General features: G+C 40.1%; 2 protein-coding genes across 3 annotated transcripts in view; one reads left to right on the top strand and one right to left on the bottom strand.

Moving 5' to 3' along the window:
- LOC145450963 (4-galactosyl-N-acetylglucosaminide 3-alpha-L-fucosyltransferase FUT5-like) overlaps positions 1-17,833 on the bottom strand; it is a 263,546-nt gene that overhangs the window by 3,328 nt on the left and 242,385 nt on the right. The gene's annotated exons all lie outside the window — the stretch shown is intronic.
- Positions 894-17,833, top strand: part of LOC145450971 (uncharacterized) — a 33,084-nt gene continuing 16,144 nt past the window's right edge. Inside the window, exons 1-4 of one of the 2 annotated variants that reach the window (XM_080329467.1) lie at positions 2,496-2,799; positions 5,735-5,902; positions 6,412-6,582; positions 13,832-16,131. In XM_080329467.1, the coding sequence (XP_080185593.1) occupies positions 2,659-2,799; positions 5,735-5,902; positions 6,412-6,582; positions 13,832-13,885 (534 nt within the window). In that variant the 5' untranslated portion in view covers positions 2,496-2,658 and the 3' untranslated portion in view covers positions 13,886-16,131. Of the gene's footprint in view, positions 2,800-5,734; positions 5,903-6,411; positions 6,583-13,831; positions 16,132-17,833 lie in introns of those variants that run through there. The other variant, XM_080329468.1, reaches the window with a different exon arrangement.

Below are 17,833 nucleotides of genomic sequence, written 5' to 3'. Positions count from 1 at the left end.
TTGATATTGAAATTACCACAGTTTACACAATAAATTTGGCTCTGTAAACACTGCAAATCCTACAAAAATATGTCGTTGTTCTCTCGACGCATTGCTATGAAACTATCGGCGCGCGGCGCCAATACTGCAAACAATGTCATTCCCAATCTCCGAGCGTGATTTTCGGGTATTTTCAGTGACTTGACCAATCTGAAATTAGCTTTCGATTGATTAATCCTGGCACAATCACTTTCATCTGTGATAATGCGGCAGAGGCATGTTTAGTCGAAAATAAATTGCCAAACATGACTTTCAGGGCATATTCGAATGTTCCGATAACCAACTGCTACTAGCATTCAAGTCCTAGATCGTTTTCAATTGTGAGACGACAGTTCCAATGAGTTGCCCTATACAGTAACTTTCTGCGACAGTTTCCAATGAAGCTCCATCGCTTCGCAAGGCCTCTCATTTCAGCAGTGAAACATTCTCTCAAGACTCTGCCGTTACAATAACAGCGGAAACCACCGTCAACTGGCGAACTGAAGTATGTACAGTTTGCGACATTGTGATTTTACTAATCTAATAATTAATTTTCGAGCGTAAAATTGACCTGATGAACATGATGTTGAAAAACCCAGATTTCAAGGACAAACACCCAGAAACCCAGGTGATGCTCAAAAACCCAGATCTGGGTGAAAAAAAAACAGGACTGGCATGTCTAACAACACTGTTTAGAAATTCTGCCGTCTGTGAATCAGTCCATGGAAGGAAACGATCCTCATTGTCAAGTACAAATCAACTCTCCCGGCACAGCTGATTGAATAGACCAGTGGTTCTCAGCCTTTTTGTCTTCGTGGACGCCTTTTGGACCGTCACGGCCCCCGCGGACCCCCTCAAGTTTTCGTTCTCAATTATCGTGCAACCGTCAACTGTCGTGTGCTAATAGTAAATGTATAGACTAGTGATAAACAGCCACAAAATGATTTTTCTTGAAAATACCAGCACAATATAGAAATTGGGTAGAATTTTATTATTTCGAAGGGAATTTTCCAGCTGTATTTATTGTCTTGAAAATCAGTGTCGTTGATTGATGTGAATGAGTGAGTGCCTGAAATCCATTTCCACAAAGATATATTGGTGACGAATGAAATATTGACGCGTAACGCTTCCGACGACTGCTTTCGGTGTGAGTTTTTAATGAACATATCACGTCCAGCCTATAATCATTTCTCTCTAGCATCTCATATTGAAATTATTTAGTGGTTATATCAGAGGAGAAAATGTATTTCGTGGCAAGGATTCAATTTCTTCATTGAGACAGGCTCGGAAGAAAATTCAGGAATTTCTATTTCAAGCGACCGTTTACTAATTTGCTGAAACTGACAACTCCAAATCCAAATGGTTTTGCAAATTTCTCGAAGTTCGACCTTTTCGACCATGCTATCTCCGATATTTCATTTTTCCGCAAACCCCAACAAAACATCTCTAAACAGCAATATGTTTGCACCAGCAAGCTATTGGCAATCTGACAATTAAAATGAGTTTGTACAGCCGGATTTTTCATCTCAGACGACCATTTCATTGATGTGAGTCTTACCGTTTTTGCTATTATAAAGCGAACCTGGCGCATGCTTTTCCTAATTAAAAATATAATAAAATCAGGCTGTCAATCATTTTACAAATTTAGAGGCTTCGCGGCCCCCCTCAAAATGCTTCACTGGCCCGCGTTTGAGAACCACTGGAATAGACCGATGACCGTAAATTGACTTGACGTAATTGATTTTGCATTTTACTGCGTATTTGGTTGCTTTTTTATAAGTCGTTTTATCACTACACAACAGATGCCTTCTAAACCTACACCGCCCCTATTTGTTGTCACCGCTCAATGTTAGGGCCAGTAACCCCGCCAGCGCCGACTTCAGGGCCAAGGCTGCCTTCACTTGCGCGAACGCCCCCAGGATGCGCTGCCGTCCACTTTGGGAGCTACTACTTTAGAGTTTGTTATAGGTGTTGCGGTTTCCACATTTTCGATTTATCGCTGGAACGATTGCGATGAGAGCATCTGATATAAAGGAGGATTGTAAACGCGAGGCATGGCTTTTAAACATTTTAATTTGACTTTGGCAGGCAAGATTGTCAAATCCGAAAAAAAAACTTGTCATACTACTATGCGAAGTCAATTAGGCGAGTCACTATCTGAATTCCTGATGAGACATCCTAACTCGACGGCGCCCGACACACGAATGCTTAAAGCCGTTTAACAGAACTTTTGTTCAGATGAAATCAGATCTCCAGACTTACGAGTCAGTTCAGTTGGCGTCTTTTTTATCACATTAGCACTCCTTAAACCCACGCTATACGAAAGAAACTTTTACATACCCAAATTTGAGAGTAGGTATAGATGGAAAATACATTACAGTTGCATGCGGGAAATGTATTTGCCCAGCACTACAAGTTGGCGGTTGCAATTTCAGTGGCTCCTCTACTTAAAGTCAAATCAATCGCACCTTAGTGAGTTCAAGAGATAATGATCATGTCATCGGCTCGTTTTTTTATAAACTTTGATTAAATGCTGGAGTCGTTGCAAACGTTTTAGCAATGGATTATGTGATTCAATTGATCTCATCCGAGACATCACATTATATTATTTAGCTTGATCAACTATCAATTGAGGATGGAATGGTGTCATCAGATGTCTACGGTGAGGTTGCGGCTATTATCAGTGTCACGAGATGTTCGAGAGTAATTTTCACAAACTGCGATTTGACGAAGGAGAAGATGGAATATTTCGGGACATCATGCATGAAAAATCAAGCATATGTAAGTTGTAAAATCTGCCATTATTCATTTTCTGAAATCAGTGGTTCCTCACCTTTAACCACGGCCCTTTACGGAGTGTCACTGGGGAATAGAAACAAAAATCTACAAAAATGCACATCCACCTACACGTCTTATGTATTACCATATACACCTCAAGCGTGTTTACGCTGAAATAACAACGGTGAACGGCCGATTTAATAAGTTTTTCAAAACGATCAGACCATACTGCCCTACAATGGTGCGGCACAAGCAAATCTCACGGTACACTGCGATTGGCCTACGTCACACTTTCCATTTGGCCAAAGGCAATTTTACGGTAATTTTTGATCAGCTTGCCGAGCGCAAAAATTGATATATTGGTATTAATCAAAAGCTACCGTGGTACTGATTACGAAAATATAAATTTTGTTCTGCTCGTGGTCATGGAACCCCCCAAAATCAACCTCTAATGTTGCATTGTAACATAGTTTGATATTGTGACGCAACAATGCCGTCTAGGACAGTGGTACTCAACCTGGGGGGCCCGCCTCCTTGGGGGAACGTGAAAGCATTGAAGGGGGGCGCGAAGAAGCGGTCAACTGGAAAAATTTGATTTGCCCGATTTGCCTCCATTTCACGCGTGTTTCTCTATATATATACCAAATTTCATATTTTTAATTCTCTCATCAACACTCATAACCTTCCGTGCCATCAAACAATCTGTAGGGGTTGCTAGCATCCCGGTTGGATTTTGTGATATGACGATAAGGGGGGTGCGAAATTTTACACTATAAAAATGGGGGCGTGACTAAAAAAAGGTCGAGAACCACTGGTCTAGGAGCAGGTGAGAAGTAGAGCAAACCGCGAGCGTTTGTTGCGCAAGCCAATGAGCATTCACTCTCTCACACTCGTATGCATTTGTTTCCGAGCTGTACCATTTCATCACATTTCATCGGAATCGAAGAAAGCTGTTTTTGAACTATTTTTCTTCTGAATGGTTTTGGGCTATTGTCAGGATGCCTTCATTTGCATCGCCCTGGCAACCAGATGAATGAGATTGTTTTTTGACAGCTTTAAACGAAGCCTGTAGTAGCCTACGTGATGCTTCACAATAAGAATCAATATGCATCGATTCTATGACATTCGATTCTTCTCGACGTTATGTGACATTCGAAAAGATGCATTGGAAACAATGAAGAATACTATTGTACACAGTTATCGTTACTGGGGAAATGTGTAGGCATAGAAATCATAATCTATCTGTTGGGACGGCGAGGTGGCTGGGCCCAGCACCGACGGAGAACTTCGGCAGCCCCTCCAAAAAACGTTGATCTTGGGTCGCACACAGCTTGGTAGTGTTTGCCGCGACTTATCACCGACATTTACTGTGCTGTTTAGTCAATAAGACTCGTTACGTCGCCTAAACGCGCGTAGTGCGAAAATTTTCAATAATTCAACATTGAATCGGTCAGTATGATTGGGAATTGCATATGTTGCTATCAATTTTTTATTCTCTCTGCTCACGTAATCAGATTTTCCGGTAGAGCTGAATGATGTATCTTGGAAATTGTAGGGCCCGTAAATAATAATCAAACATATTTGTGCGGTATAAAAACTTCATTACATGATGTTGTTTCGTGACCTCCTGTCTGCTATGTCAAAAGATTTTGAAATCAACCAAACATAGCTTACTAAACTAAAAGACGCACACGATTTCAAATTGGTGTATCTTCACTCGTCTTGGTTCGTTGTGGCGCGGTAATGGCCAACACCGAAATGGTCATAAGTCATGCGTATTTCTTCTTTGTATGGGGGGGGGGGGTATACCCAATATTCCAGGTATCTGGCAATACTAAATCGCGCGTAGTACTAAATATTTTTTTTAAGTTGCATATATTTAAAAAATAAACTCTGTAATTTATGCTTATTTACGAAATAATTATAATTTTGGACCCCCTTCGAGCTCGCCACCCTTAATTGGGGGGTTTGGAGCGGGACAGTTACGGTCCTTGCTGGGCCCACACCAAATACCTTGTTTTCTTTTCTAGAGCAGAGCCAAAGATGAGCATTGGTTAATTTCCAGGGATATTTTTAAATGGTTTCAATAATAGTCTTTGTGTTTTGCATGATGTAACGCCAACAGTTCAGATTAAAATAAACTTTACATATTCTGGCGGTTACTGATTCGTCGTATTTACTTTGAACCAAATTTGGTCGCAGTGATCACCGTTGCTACTCAAGTAGAACTAGTAACGCCTTACATTTCTCCTCGTTTACAAGTAGTGTTGCAATTTCCAAGACACGTCAAAACTGAAACTACGAAACGAAAGGTGTGTTTTGAGTATATTTGGTATACTTTCAACAGCAACTCGGAGGTAACTACATAGAAAATTGCAACAAAAATACCGCCAGTTTTGGATTCAGAGCCCTCAAATTAGGTACACATGATTAAAAGAAATACTGGTGAAAAATTCGTGTGGTGAAATGATTGATTACCGTACGCGAATACGCGTAATCAAGTGAATTCACATTCACATTCATAAAACCTGCCTAGAGTTGCGTTTTTATACTGAATCGATTAGATATGTAGCATTGTTTGAAAATACACCAGTATGCCCTATACCCGCATGCTTGATCCCAACCCTGGGTCTCAACCTTGATTATTATTGTTGTTGTTGTTGTTGTTGTTGTTATATAGCGAGGGTGGAAAGTGAAGTCATGAGTATAGGCTACGTTGTTGTGATGTAAAAATGCATGACTTATTATTCTGAAGGACGGATAAATGTATATGTTATGCATTAATGTTTTATAAGAACTAATCTTATTGATTAGTCCTACACATTCTATTGCACGTATTTAAAATCTGATACCCAAATGCAAGCTCTGTTACTGAGCATGAGCATACTTGTGTCGAAATTCTTGCAAAATATAATTGACCACTCCCATTTTCATCCAGCTTGTGGATTTGTGCATCCGCGATCGCACAATGCCTTTGGATGCGTATTCCGGCGTCACAGCTGTGGTCAAGGCCACGAAATGCATTGAAGTGTCATTTCTTAGCTGCGATCTGTCGAAGGATAAGATAGAATGTCTTGTGATGAGCTGCAAGAAAAGCCAAGTCACGGTGAGTCAATTTTCTTATTAATTCTTGACAACCCGAATCAAAACTCGAATGCATGGTCTCCCAGCACTGGTGCTGCAAGAATAAAGCGAAAAATGATTTCCTCAGTAAATGATCGCGCTCGAAAGAGGTCCATTTGTCTCGTTCGTGTCTCAAACATAGACATTGCGTCCTTATCAGCCTATCTTGCTGTGGACATCAGACTGGGCCAAGCATTCCCTTGATTGGAAATGAATGATCTCCATGTCTTGAATCCTTATATACTCAAATAACGATTTCGTTTTGGTTAACAATCCAAAATTCACTGTAATATAGGCCTAGTCCGCGAATGGATTCAGATGTTAAATTCGGCCCTGAGAATATAACGTTTTCCTACCCTTGTTCTAGAAGACTAGTCTTCCTCGGCTTAGGTAAGGCAAATAATTGAATCACTAGCACAGTGGTGTGTTTTTCTGGACGCGGAACATACTCCGTACGAATCGAAATATAGCATTGATACTTGTCGGTTTCAGATCCCAATTCTTGTGATGGATTGGTCACAGACGACTGCAACTGAAAGTGAAGTATCAGCTCTTCGTGACTTGATGATATTTTCTGTAGACGTACTGGCTCTCATGAACTGGAAAATTGATACCAAAGGAACGCAGAGATTGAAAGACACACTTCAACTCGAAAGCTCGATGGTTCGTTTCCACTCACCTAATTTACAGGCATTCGTTAGATCAGTGTCTCCCAAACTTTTTCTATTCGCGTTCCAGTGTGAGCATTTTTACTGAGCTTACGTACCACATCGTTATATCCGCCGGACAGAGGTAATTAACTCGAAAGTGCTGAAGGGTACTGTTTAGCTTGATCACTAGTTAATATCGAGATCAGTTTGGCAGAAATAGTTTGCTGCGAAAACAAGATTGGGTACGCTAATCTGATATGGAATCTTTTTAAAATCTGGCAAGGCTTGAGAATTAACAATCCCCGAGACAGCAAATCGGGCGAAGCGCATGGAATTTTTGCAGGATTTTGATGTACTTGGTCAAAAAGTTCTTGCAGCTGGTATAAAATATATTTGCTTGCTTTTCGTTGTATAAGGATCTCTTCCTGCTTGTCCCGCGGTTGCACATCTGAATAATTACAACCACTTATCGGGTTAAATCCTGCACGCTACTCCATGCAGTACTCCGGCCGTATATGAAAGAGTACAAATCTGGCTTCGACCCGGATCCGGCCTCACCAGCAAATGTATGAGAAAGAACGAAAAATGAAACTCGATAACGTTAACGCAGAAAAAGAGTACTTAATGGGGTCCAAACCCACCGTATTACGTATCGAACGTAAGCAGGGATTGATCACTTAACGACTACGCCATATAGTCGGTTGCGCTATCTCGTTTCACTTCCGTAATTACACGGCAAAACAAATTTAAAAAACACATTTCACTCACTCTTGCGGTTGTGGTTCCGCCAGGCGGTGTCGGAACTCAGTGCTACTGTCGCTATATCTACTTCCGAATCTCAGCTTTCCATCAAGCCGTCACTGGAAGAGTTAGCTAGCTGGGTGTCTTGTCTACTTCGGGGCATATTTTGTATTTGTGACGTAACAATGAAGCTTACCTCACTCAATTCAGCATTGACGCGTGACACGCGATTTCACCCCAAGTCATCAACTTTAGATACAATTGCAACGACGCTCAAACAAATTAGTGGTTGATACGGTGATTGCTTTCCTGATTGCTTACAATGTCTACCCTTTGTAACAAATAATAATAAACTCTCTACGCTCACTGGAACGATAAATATGGAGCGGCAAAGTAAAAAGCTGGCTTAAGAGCGTGTGCCACTAACAAGAGGATAAGCCTATTTATGAGAGTTTACTAATGTACCCTTCTTTTTACCTTTCTTTTTTATTTATTTATTTGTCGCCATTATTCATTGCAGCGTAATAGAAACAAAGCCATGATTTTATATATATGTCCCATTTTGGCGGTTTTACGTATTTAAGGTTTTCTACTGACCGACCGATATCGCAGAAAAGCGATTCGTTAAAACACGAAACTGAAAACTGTGTTAACTGAGTTGGTCGCGACACCACCGGGTGCAGACTGCGGGTACGAGTCCACACTCTGCCTAGTTTTTACCTGCAGTAAGTTTATCCGGCCTCTGGGTCGATCCAGCAAAGAGGAAGAATTTACCCAAGTCGGAAGTCGGCAGCACAGAACTGAAGATCGACCTGTGAATGAGAAAGTGATGGAAGAATGATATCACGCAAGAATGCAGTAATCCACGAAGATGACAGCGTCAAAGCACATGAACAAATTGATAAATTTCATTGTCGAAGTGCGCGAATCGATAATTGACCGCTGCTGTATTGCTATCATAATATTGATAAATGCTATAGACGAGTGTTTTCTTACGGAGTAACCTATGTATGAGATCATTAGCCAATCGTCCCTGTCCACCGAAACACTTTAGGTTTCTTCGCGAGAGAACGACTCCCTTAGCTTACTAGAATATTTCATTCGGTATTCGAAATGGATTCGAGCAATCGCACCATTGCCCCTATGACTATGGGAAATATCGGGAGCATGGAATTTTTGTCATGGTTGTGATATGTTTTATTCATTTGACAGAGCAACTGTTTGTGTTCTGTAAATAAACGTACCCGACCTGTTCGAATAGCCTGTGGTTACCATATTTTTGTTAAGTAAATTCCGGACACTCTTTTGCGCCCACTAGCGGATTTTAAAATGAGGTATAAGACATTGTCCGTCAATATGAAGTCACACTAGCAATGATTTGTCTATCGAACATGGTCTTGGGTTACCATATTTTTGTGGCCTGATTTCCGAACACTCTTTACCGCCTACTAGCGGGTTTTACAATGAGCTATGAACTCATTGTCTGTCAATATAATGTCACACTGGCAAAGCATTGCCCATCGACTGCATACCGGAATGGAGTAAAACATAGGTCATGAATTGGGCCATCGGTAATGTGAGCTCTGGTGATTGCTACTGGCTAAAGTCTGTAATAGATTTCTTCGCGGGCCGGATGAAATCGTCTGGCGGGCCGTGTCTGGCCTGTCTGGATTGTGTTTGACAGCTCGGCTTAGGTCGGTGCGGATATCTTATTGTGTGTTGTAGCCATGTCCGAAACAACATTTTTTCAGCCCCCTTCCGCCAAAAAAGCACTGACCCTTGGCCCGCCATAATCGATGTAACTTCTTGGGCACTTATACTATATGCATCTGGTTGTTAAATTTTATGAATTAATTCTGTCAATAACATTTATTATTCCATATATTAAGATACTATAAAATGCACCAGCAGGTTGCACATCCGGTGATTTCCAACCTTTGATGGTCGCGACTTCATTTCCAATTTGGAAATGTTCCGTGGCCCAGCTAAAAAATTGATAAGCTGATTACTAGAAAATGCATCTTGCCCAGACTTACTCACGGCACATTTGGAAACTGATTATACGTCCAACATCTTCCCGATCCCCAGATAAAATCAAACGACCCCAGGATTCGCAACCACTGTCTGTGACTGCAGGCCCTAACCAACTCTAGGAATATACAGTTAACTCTTAGCTTATAATTACGATTACAATTAGACCTATTTCAGTAAATCGTGGTTATTTATATCTATTTTTAATTGCATTTATTGCGAGGGCATTGCCTGGTCCTCATGTTAAAATCAATATACGCGCAGCGCGAAGAAAAATTTCGAATAGCATACATCTGCTTGAAAGTAATATTGTTTATGTTGATTTACGAAAAACTTTTCAGTCTACTTCAAGCCTTCAAAATTCCGGACATTTAGGCATGTTTAGAATTTCCTCCCGGACGCAGTTTTTACAGTGAAATTCCGCACATGTCCGGGAAATTCCTGACGTATGGAAATCCTAGAATAGGGTTACCATATTTTTGTGGAGCAAATTCCGGACATTCTTTAGAGCCCACTAGCGGATTTTAGAATGGACATTGTCTGTCAATATGACGTCACACTGACACAGCTGTGTCAATCGACCAGAGGTGGTCACGATCCGGATCAAGATGCAAGCAACATTTTTTTCGGCCACCTCCCGTCCAAATAAATAAATACTGATCGTGAGCCCACCACAGGGTAATCGATGCAACTTCTGGGGAGGTGCTTATACTATATACATCTGAATTGTATATGCATCTGGTCGTTAAATTTTGTGAATTAAATCTGTCTATAATATTGGTTCTTCCGTGTATTACTATAAAATTTTGATTCTCTCACCGCCCACATGATCATATTATAGGACACTATGATCATAAGCTGGTGGAAGAAGATGAATTCGAAAATGCAAGGAACGTAATCATACACATTAAAGTCATGTCATGTCACACCGATAAAACTATTTATGAGTTTAAATGCCGTCCCGCTTCAGCAGGTTGCACACCCTGTGGTTTTCAACCTTGTATGGTCGCGACTTCATTTCTAATTTAACAATGTTCCGTGGCCCAGCTCAATATTCGATAAGCTTTATTGAAAAACGGTCAGCACCTTCTCATCTTCGTGAACCCAAGAATAAGGGCACACACCCCCAGATTTGGAGCCACTATCTTTGACTAAAGCATCTAAACCAGTTGTTCCCAACGTGGGCGATTTGGCGGCCTAGAGGGCGAAAATGACGCAGGGGGCGATAGGGGGGCGAAAATGGACAAAGGGGAGACAGGGGGCGAAAATAGCGAAGGGGGCGATGACGCGTTACAACGGTTATATATTGGAGTCAAGTTGTAGGAATGACCTTTATTTAGTCAACCCATGGAAATTTAGTTGCAAAAGTGTAATATTCGACAACGAGCCGAAAAGTTGACCTTTTTTTTAGTCAACCCGCCGATGATTGTATACCGATTTTTCGGTTCGCAAAATCTGGGGGCGATGGTCGGCGTTGAGCTTGAAAAGGGGGCGATGAGGCGAAAAAGGTTGGGAACCACTGATCTAAACGGTCTTAACTGACTCTAAGAATATAGCGTTTTCCTTTAATTGCGATTACAATTAGAGACTTATTTCTCTAAATGCAGGGTAATCTATTTTTTGATTGCATGTTTTGCGAGGGCGGTGGTTCACATGCTAGAATCAAAGAGTGTGACACTAAATCGCGCCCAGCACGAAGAAAAATTTCAAGTGGCATAAATCTGCCCAAAAATAATATCGTTTTTGTTGATTTATGAAAAGAATTATCCTATTTCAAGTCTTCAAAATTCCGGACATTTAGGCATATTTTAGAATTTCCTCCTGGACGCAATTTAAACGGTGAAATTCCGGACATGTCCAGGAAATTCCGTACGTACAGCAACCCTAGAATAGCCATAGCGATCGATTAACATGATCAATATTGTATTAACTACAGTCATGGGGCAAATTGTATTGTAGCCCTGCGATATAGTTCACCCATGGTAGACTTTTATTAACGTCTATACAGAGAACCTGTTTCTTTATTAGCAAGACACGAAATATAAACAAAGCTTCGGAACTCAAACTCTATAGTTGGGGATCTCCACACGCGGCCCCCGTAGACGCTCAGTTTGCGGCAACGTCTTCGATTACTATGAAAGCAATGACTACAGATATGGTGTTATTACTAGGGCGGTTTTTTTTGGCATGTCCAAATTTGTCAAAATTTTGTCAAAATTGTAGCGTTCGGTCAAGATTTGTCAAAATTGTTCATAAAGTCAAAACATTTTTGACGTCTTTACTTCGTTTGTAGATTTTGCACTGTCGGTGAACGTATCATTTGATATTTTACAGCTTGTAACCTACTTTATAGGCCTACTGTTGTAAACGGCTAATTGTCTGCTCATTTTGAATCAATAACGGTCAAATAAAACTAATAGGTAGTCATTGTATTATGGTCAACGTACCGCAATATCCTAAATGAAGAAATACTTCTTGAGCATTGCATCATTCTTATATTGAGAAGCGCATGATGAAAAATTGTGATGTAGACAACATTGTCAGAATGAAGCAACATGGTATGTCACCAGCAGTGTACGCACAACTTGAGTGTGTCACCAGCCAACAACTGCTGTTGAACGTCCTTGGCAAGTTTCTTAGTAAGGACATGCACTTTCTACCCAAGAATGTAGGAAAATATCTCTCGTTGTAGTACAATTATTTTAATTATTTCCACCATAATACGTATTACAACCACTGGAATTCTTCATAGGGGCAGATTTAGTTAAAATACTGTGTTTTTTTTATGTACAATTGTACATATTTGCCTGTTTCTATGCTAAAAACGTTTTTTCAGGCCAAACTGCTTCGTTAGAACAGCCAGTGCCAACCAGAAATGTAGATAAGTGGTACAATTTTGACATTATTTGGGAAAACACCTAATTTGCATACGTTAGGTCGAAGTTTGGTCAAGATTCACTTTGTTTAGGACCAAAAAAGTCCAAATTTTGATTTTTTTAGGTCAATATTTTCATTTTTTTAGGTAAAAAAACCGCCCTAGTTATTACATATGAATTTAGCAACTTTGTTCTCTCATCGCACCGTCTCTGATTTGCTTATTGATGACTCATTTTGGTTTCTCGATATGCTTGAGTTGAAATTGATACTGTTATAATCGGTACTGGTCTGAACTACGGTTTAAAATAATCCCGCTGGGTAGTAGACACTTTACGAGTGTTACACTCACCACCACTGACTTGAATAGATCGCGACCAGGCATGGGAGATTAAACCATCAAAAGGGTGTTTTCAACTTAGTGTGGATGAACAATATATTAGCTTTCGCACAGATAAATGGAATACCGTTGTGTCTTATTTGTCAAAGAACAGATATCGTAACCAAGTGAGGAAGTTTAAAACAACATCACTGACACTAACAGTTTCATCCGGAGTTCAAAAATACATATGCACCTCTTCTTATAAAAAAAAAAACGTTTCTAGCCCAGTTGCCCAACGATCCATATTTCAAAGCATTGTTAAAATTGCCGAAAACACAAGCACGCAAAGTTCAAAATTGCTTGGAATATCGCTAAAGCCAAAAAGTCAGCTTGAGGCGATGGGATTTGAGAAAACTTTAGCAGACTGTGCGTTTTCCCAGTTTCCGAAATTTAGCAACAAGGATAACATCACCTGACAAATCGTGAAGCTACAATTGTCTGATTCAACCGTGTTCAAATGAGTAACAGTAATGTCAGTCGATATTTTATCGCAGTTTCGGAAACAAGTTGCCATGTACCCTACCGTAGCCTAGTATCGGACGAAGCCACCGATTCCGCGGACATGTTTAAATCATGGCCCTTGTTTGAAGCATGCTTTTTTAGCTATGACGTCATGAATCACATCACAGTGGATCCACATTGACCATTGAAAATATACGGTAAATATGGCTGCTTCGACAAAAAAGGTTCCCGACCACTGTCACAAACAGATCAAAAATATATATTAATCCGAGACTGCATCGTTATTCAGCATTTTTACGGTCGGCGGTCACCATCATCAGAACACCCATTCCATTCCATTATCTATATCTACGTACTACAACTGTTGAACTGACGATGATTTCAAGGCCTCCAGCCGCCCGATATCGTACACGTCGACTATATTGGATGCAAATCGTCCGTAGGCAAATACTACATGTTTTCCGAAAGTATTTACTCAATTATGGCATAATGATAGTACATTCGAAAAAAATACACAATTTTTAAGGTATTTTATAATAAAACACAATATAAAATATGTTTTATACAGAAGTGTTTTAAAACACCATTGTTTTAAATGAAACTCCAATTCAACGCGAAATTCACTGCTGGATTAGACATAGACATGCGTTCTTTACATTTAGTTATCAGCAATTTATTGCTATTTTGGTATGTCATTGCTTACTGATTAATTTCTAATCGCGATACGTGAATTTCTTCCGCACAATTATTTATTGGATTCTACTCTGCATAGGTGAAAGTTCTCTGCCTTCCGAATGGCGATACCTTCACGAAAGGAGAACCGTGAGGAACAAACAGGAAAAACTGTGCCAGTCGTCCAAAATCAACGAATCCTCAAATGTAACCAAACCAAGAAAACCCTGGAAATGATACCAATTTATAAAATCAGCAGCATTTCGCAAACGAACATAATCGACGAAGTCATTGTTTAGTGCAGCAAAAATCAATATGCCACAGTCCAGAGGTCTCAAACACGCGGCCCGCGGGTCGCATGCGGCCCGCAAGACTATTTTGTGCGGCCCGCGACGACATTTTGGAATTTCAAGTATTCAACAATATATTCAAGTGCGATATATATTTTATATGTATGAGAACTTACATTTCACCCTGAAACTACTATGAAAATCACTGATATCTCAACAAACTTGACTATCACATCACTTTTAAAAGCTGTCATGTGGTAGAAGATCAGCTATTACGTCACAATTCTAGTTCATGACGATAAAACATGACCCGTTGATGTTTCGTGACTGAAAATTGCGATTTGGTTTGGTGCGACCTTCTCGTGAAATTACTCGATTTCGGATTGACTGGGTAATTGACTTGAGTTGAGTCGGGTCAAACGTTAGAATCAGAGAAGGACTTGCAACTCGAAACGGTGACTTGTTAATACTACGGACGCACAATCTATGAAACTGCCATGGGAATAGTAATATATCAAAAGGTCGTAGCTTGCGGTGCGTAGGGTATATAGCTATCTAATCAGGTCAGTATGGCAACCATTAGCATTCTATGACCCCCGTGACGTATAGTTGGTTACATGCTGGGTGTTGTTTGTTCTTTTTATCGATGTTATTATCGGTGGCGAGTAGGGTAGTAGTAGCCTACGCTCTACAGCTGTAACGCCAATGAATTATTCGCCGATTGGACATTTCTATTCCAGGGGTTCTTAACCAGGGTCCGTAGACCCCATCGGGAAACGAAGCACTACATCAGGGTGTGCGAAATGAATTGTGGAATTAGGCCTATATGCTTTGGAATATGTTCTTGGCCAATTAAATTCAACTGGAAAATAGTTTTCGCGCTACGCGTGATTTTATGTGAATGCGCTTTCTGATTTTAATATAGGTGCCATCAGAAATCGCGTTAAAAATGGACAGGGGCTACAAGAAATCTCATTGGAAGCACAAGGGATACGATCGCTAAAAAGATAAGAAGCAATGCTATTACTATGAATCAATAATGATTATATTTAAGTTGTTATTGATATGTTCCAATAAAAATCGAAGACAAGATATAACGCTGATTTAATTTGAAGTTCGCAATGACAATAACAATAGCCTATACTTATAACGACTTTATCAAAACCAGGATTAGGTTACAACACCGCTCAAATGCCTGATATCAGATCAATCTTGAGTAAATTTTAAAATATTCTACATAAAATTGTGGCACGTCAAAGGTACACTAGTTACAATATTATAACCCGACAGTTTTACGATGTCGTGATGCAAACTCTCGTATGATGTCTATAACTCATTAATTAAAAAAATTATGCCCGGCACAAAAACAAATATTCAAATATTTGAAACTGTGATTTGTTCCGTGTCACTCGTGAATAATGCAATCGTAAATTAAATTTCCACGATGTTTGTGTAATGCCTCTCTGCAAGGTCTGGTCAAATAAGGCCCGTGCACTTGGAAATTATACATTGAATATCTCTATTATTGATGATGCGGCCCGCGGCGTCATCAAAAACTAAAAAATGGCCCGCAAGGACATTTGAGTTTGAGACCTCTGTGCTGCACTATATATAGTAATTGCATGAACAAACATATTTCTTGTCCATTACTTTTCTTGTATTGACGGAATCGCTTGCCATATCTAATTAATGACATATGGAAAAATACTATTAGTCACGATTTCGATCATGACTCCGACCAATGAAGCATCTTTTTCACAGTTTAGAGCAGGTGTGAGCAATTATTTTTTCCATCGGGCCAAATGTCAAGCAGAAAATTTAGGTATTAGGTTAATGTTCTGCGGCGTGCAGCTTTATTTCTTAATTGAAAGCAGTGAATTACATTGTTAACCTATATCGCTAAGTGGATGCGTTAATATTAGGCTGCTTTCCTTGCTCTGTGTTGCCAAGTAAAATAGCTTTTCTGTTTTGGTTGCTTCGCTAACATGTCCGCATCCGCCGGAGGTATGTATTGTATTCACTGCATGATTTTTCTCATAATGTCGGCCCAAATTATATTCCACACGGAGACGTTCTTGGAGCTCATCATGAACTAAAAAGACTGATTCACGAGCGAGATAGTGTAATGGTTATGCGTCCGGCTTCTCGAGCGGTAGGTCGTTGGTTCGATCCCCGGCCGGGTCATACCAAAGACTCGAAAATTGGTATCCGCAGCTATCCTGCTAGGCGCTCAGCAATCACGGATAGCATGAAGGAGAAAAAAACGGGGGCGCAGACTAGATGACCTCATGGGGCCGTATCGCAACTCCGTCGTCAAAGCATCTCGATGGTGCAGGCGAGAAAGAATATCATATCTCTCTCTCACGGCTGACTTCAGTAAATAAATATTGAGTGCTCCGAATTCTGTTGAAATGTAGGCCTTCAGCCGACCTTTCATTGCTTGGCATAACATCGTTTATGAGTGAGCACTGTGCATTGGGTTGAAAGTCACGTGACGTGTGGTTCGCTGGGGGCAAACAACTATCTTAGATAGCCGCTTCATGTGGTAATTTGCGATATTGGTCTGTTTTCAATTCGTATTTTCTGTCTCATTGAGGTTGTTTGAAGTACAGTTCTGGGTTCTATGTTATCTTCGTAGACTTTGTAGCTAGTTTCAGGACTTTTAGGTATTAACTAGGTATGTTTATGTTGTTTTCAAATAAATAGTATATTCATATTGAAATGAACCCGAATATTTTCGGCTGACACTCGTCAGGGGTAATCGTCAGCAACTAGTAGAGAATTGGAAAGAACATTGTATATCAACAATCGTATCACAAAATATGACGTCACCAGCATGAAATTTCGAATGAGAGAGCGTTCAATGTACTATTTTTAGGTGATACACGAACTCTTTTTGTTGACAGAGTTTTGGTTGGTGTATTTTGATAAAAGTTGATTCCAAGGCACACAAATGGAATTGTGAACAGCCTCGACCTACGATTCGAAATCGGTCGTCTCGATAATTATTCGAACAAATCGGATTATCCAACAGATGTTTGCCGATGGCAGAATTAATGGCTTTTGATCGATCAGCATCAATCTTGAGTGGATGAGTTAAGGGTGAGCTTTTCACATCGCGTGACGCACGTGCCACCAACCAAAACTCTGTCAACAAAAAGAGTTCGTGTATCACCTAAAAATAGTACATTGAACGCTCTCTCATTCGAAATTTCATGCTGGTGACGTCATATTTTGTGATACGATTGTTGATATACAATGTTCTTTCCAATTCTCTACTAGTTGCTGACGATTACCCCTGACGAGTGTCAGCCGAAAATATTCGGGTTCATTTCAATATGAATATACTATTTAATTGTATATTGAAGTTCTGTACCTCCAAGAAGCTCTTCAAGTATGTTGTTTTGCAGCCGCGCAAAATGCCAGGGTGTAACGTGCCAATTTGTTATAATGAATGAGAAAACAATTCGGAGTACTCTTTCCATCGACTTCTGAATTGCCAGAAAACGGCAGGAAAGTGACTGAAATTAAGAAAGCCAGCGGGAATGATAAATATAATTTACATTTTAACTATGTTGACTTGTTTGTTTGGTGGTATCAAATGTCATACTGGTATCTTGTGTGCCCCAAGACAGCGTAGTCGAGTCAGCTTCAATAGCAAATTATTTGAGATAAGCCACAATTATTAGATTTTTTAATGTGTTTATATAGTGAAAGTGGCCTAAGAATTGATGCATCAACTGCAGGCATCGGTTAGCTAGCCTAATAGCTATTAAGATATTTGTGTCATTTATCGAAAAAGAGAATCAAGC

The sequence above is a fragment of the Botryllus schlosseri genome, chromosome 11, assembly GCF_051294905.1.
Source record: "Botryllus schlosseri isolate E-star chromosome 11, Bs_hap1, whole genome shotgun sequence".
In the NCBI taxonomy this organism is placed as follows: domain Eukaryota; kingdom Metazoa; phylum Chordata; class Ascidiacea; order Stolidobranchia; family Styelidae; genus Botryllus; species Botryllus schlosseri.
The sequence above is the reverse complement of the archived record's forward strand: the minus strand, read 5'-3'. Positions and strand labels throughout refer to the sequence as shown.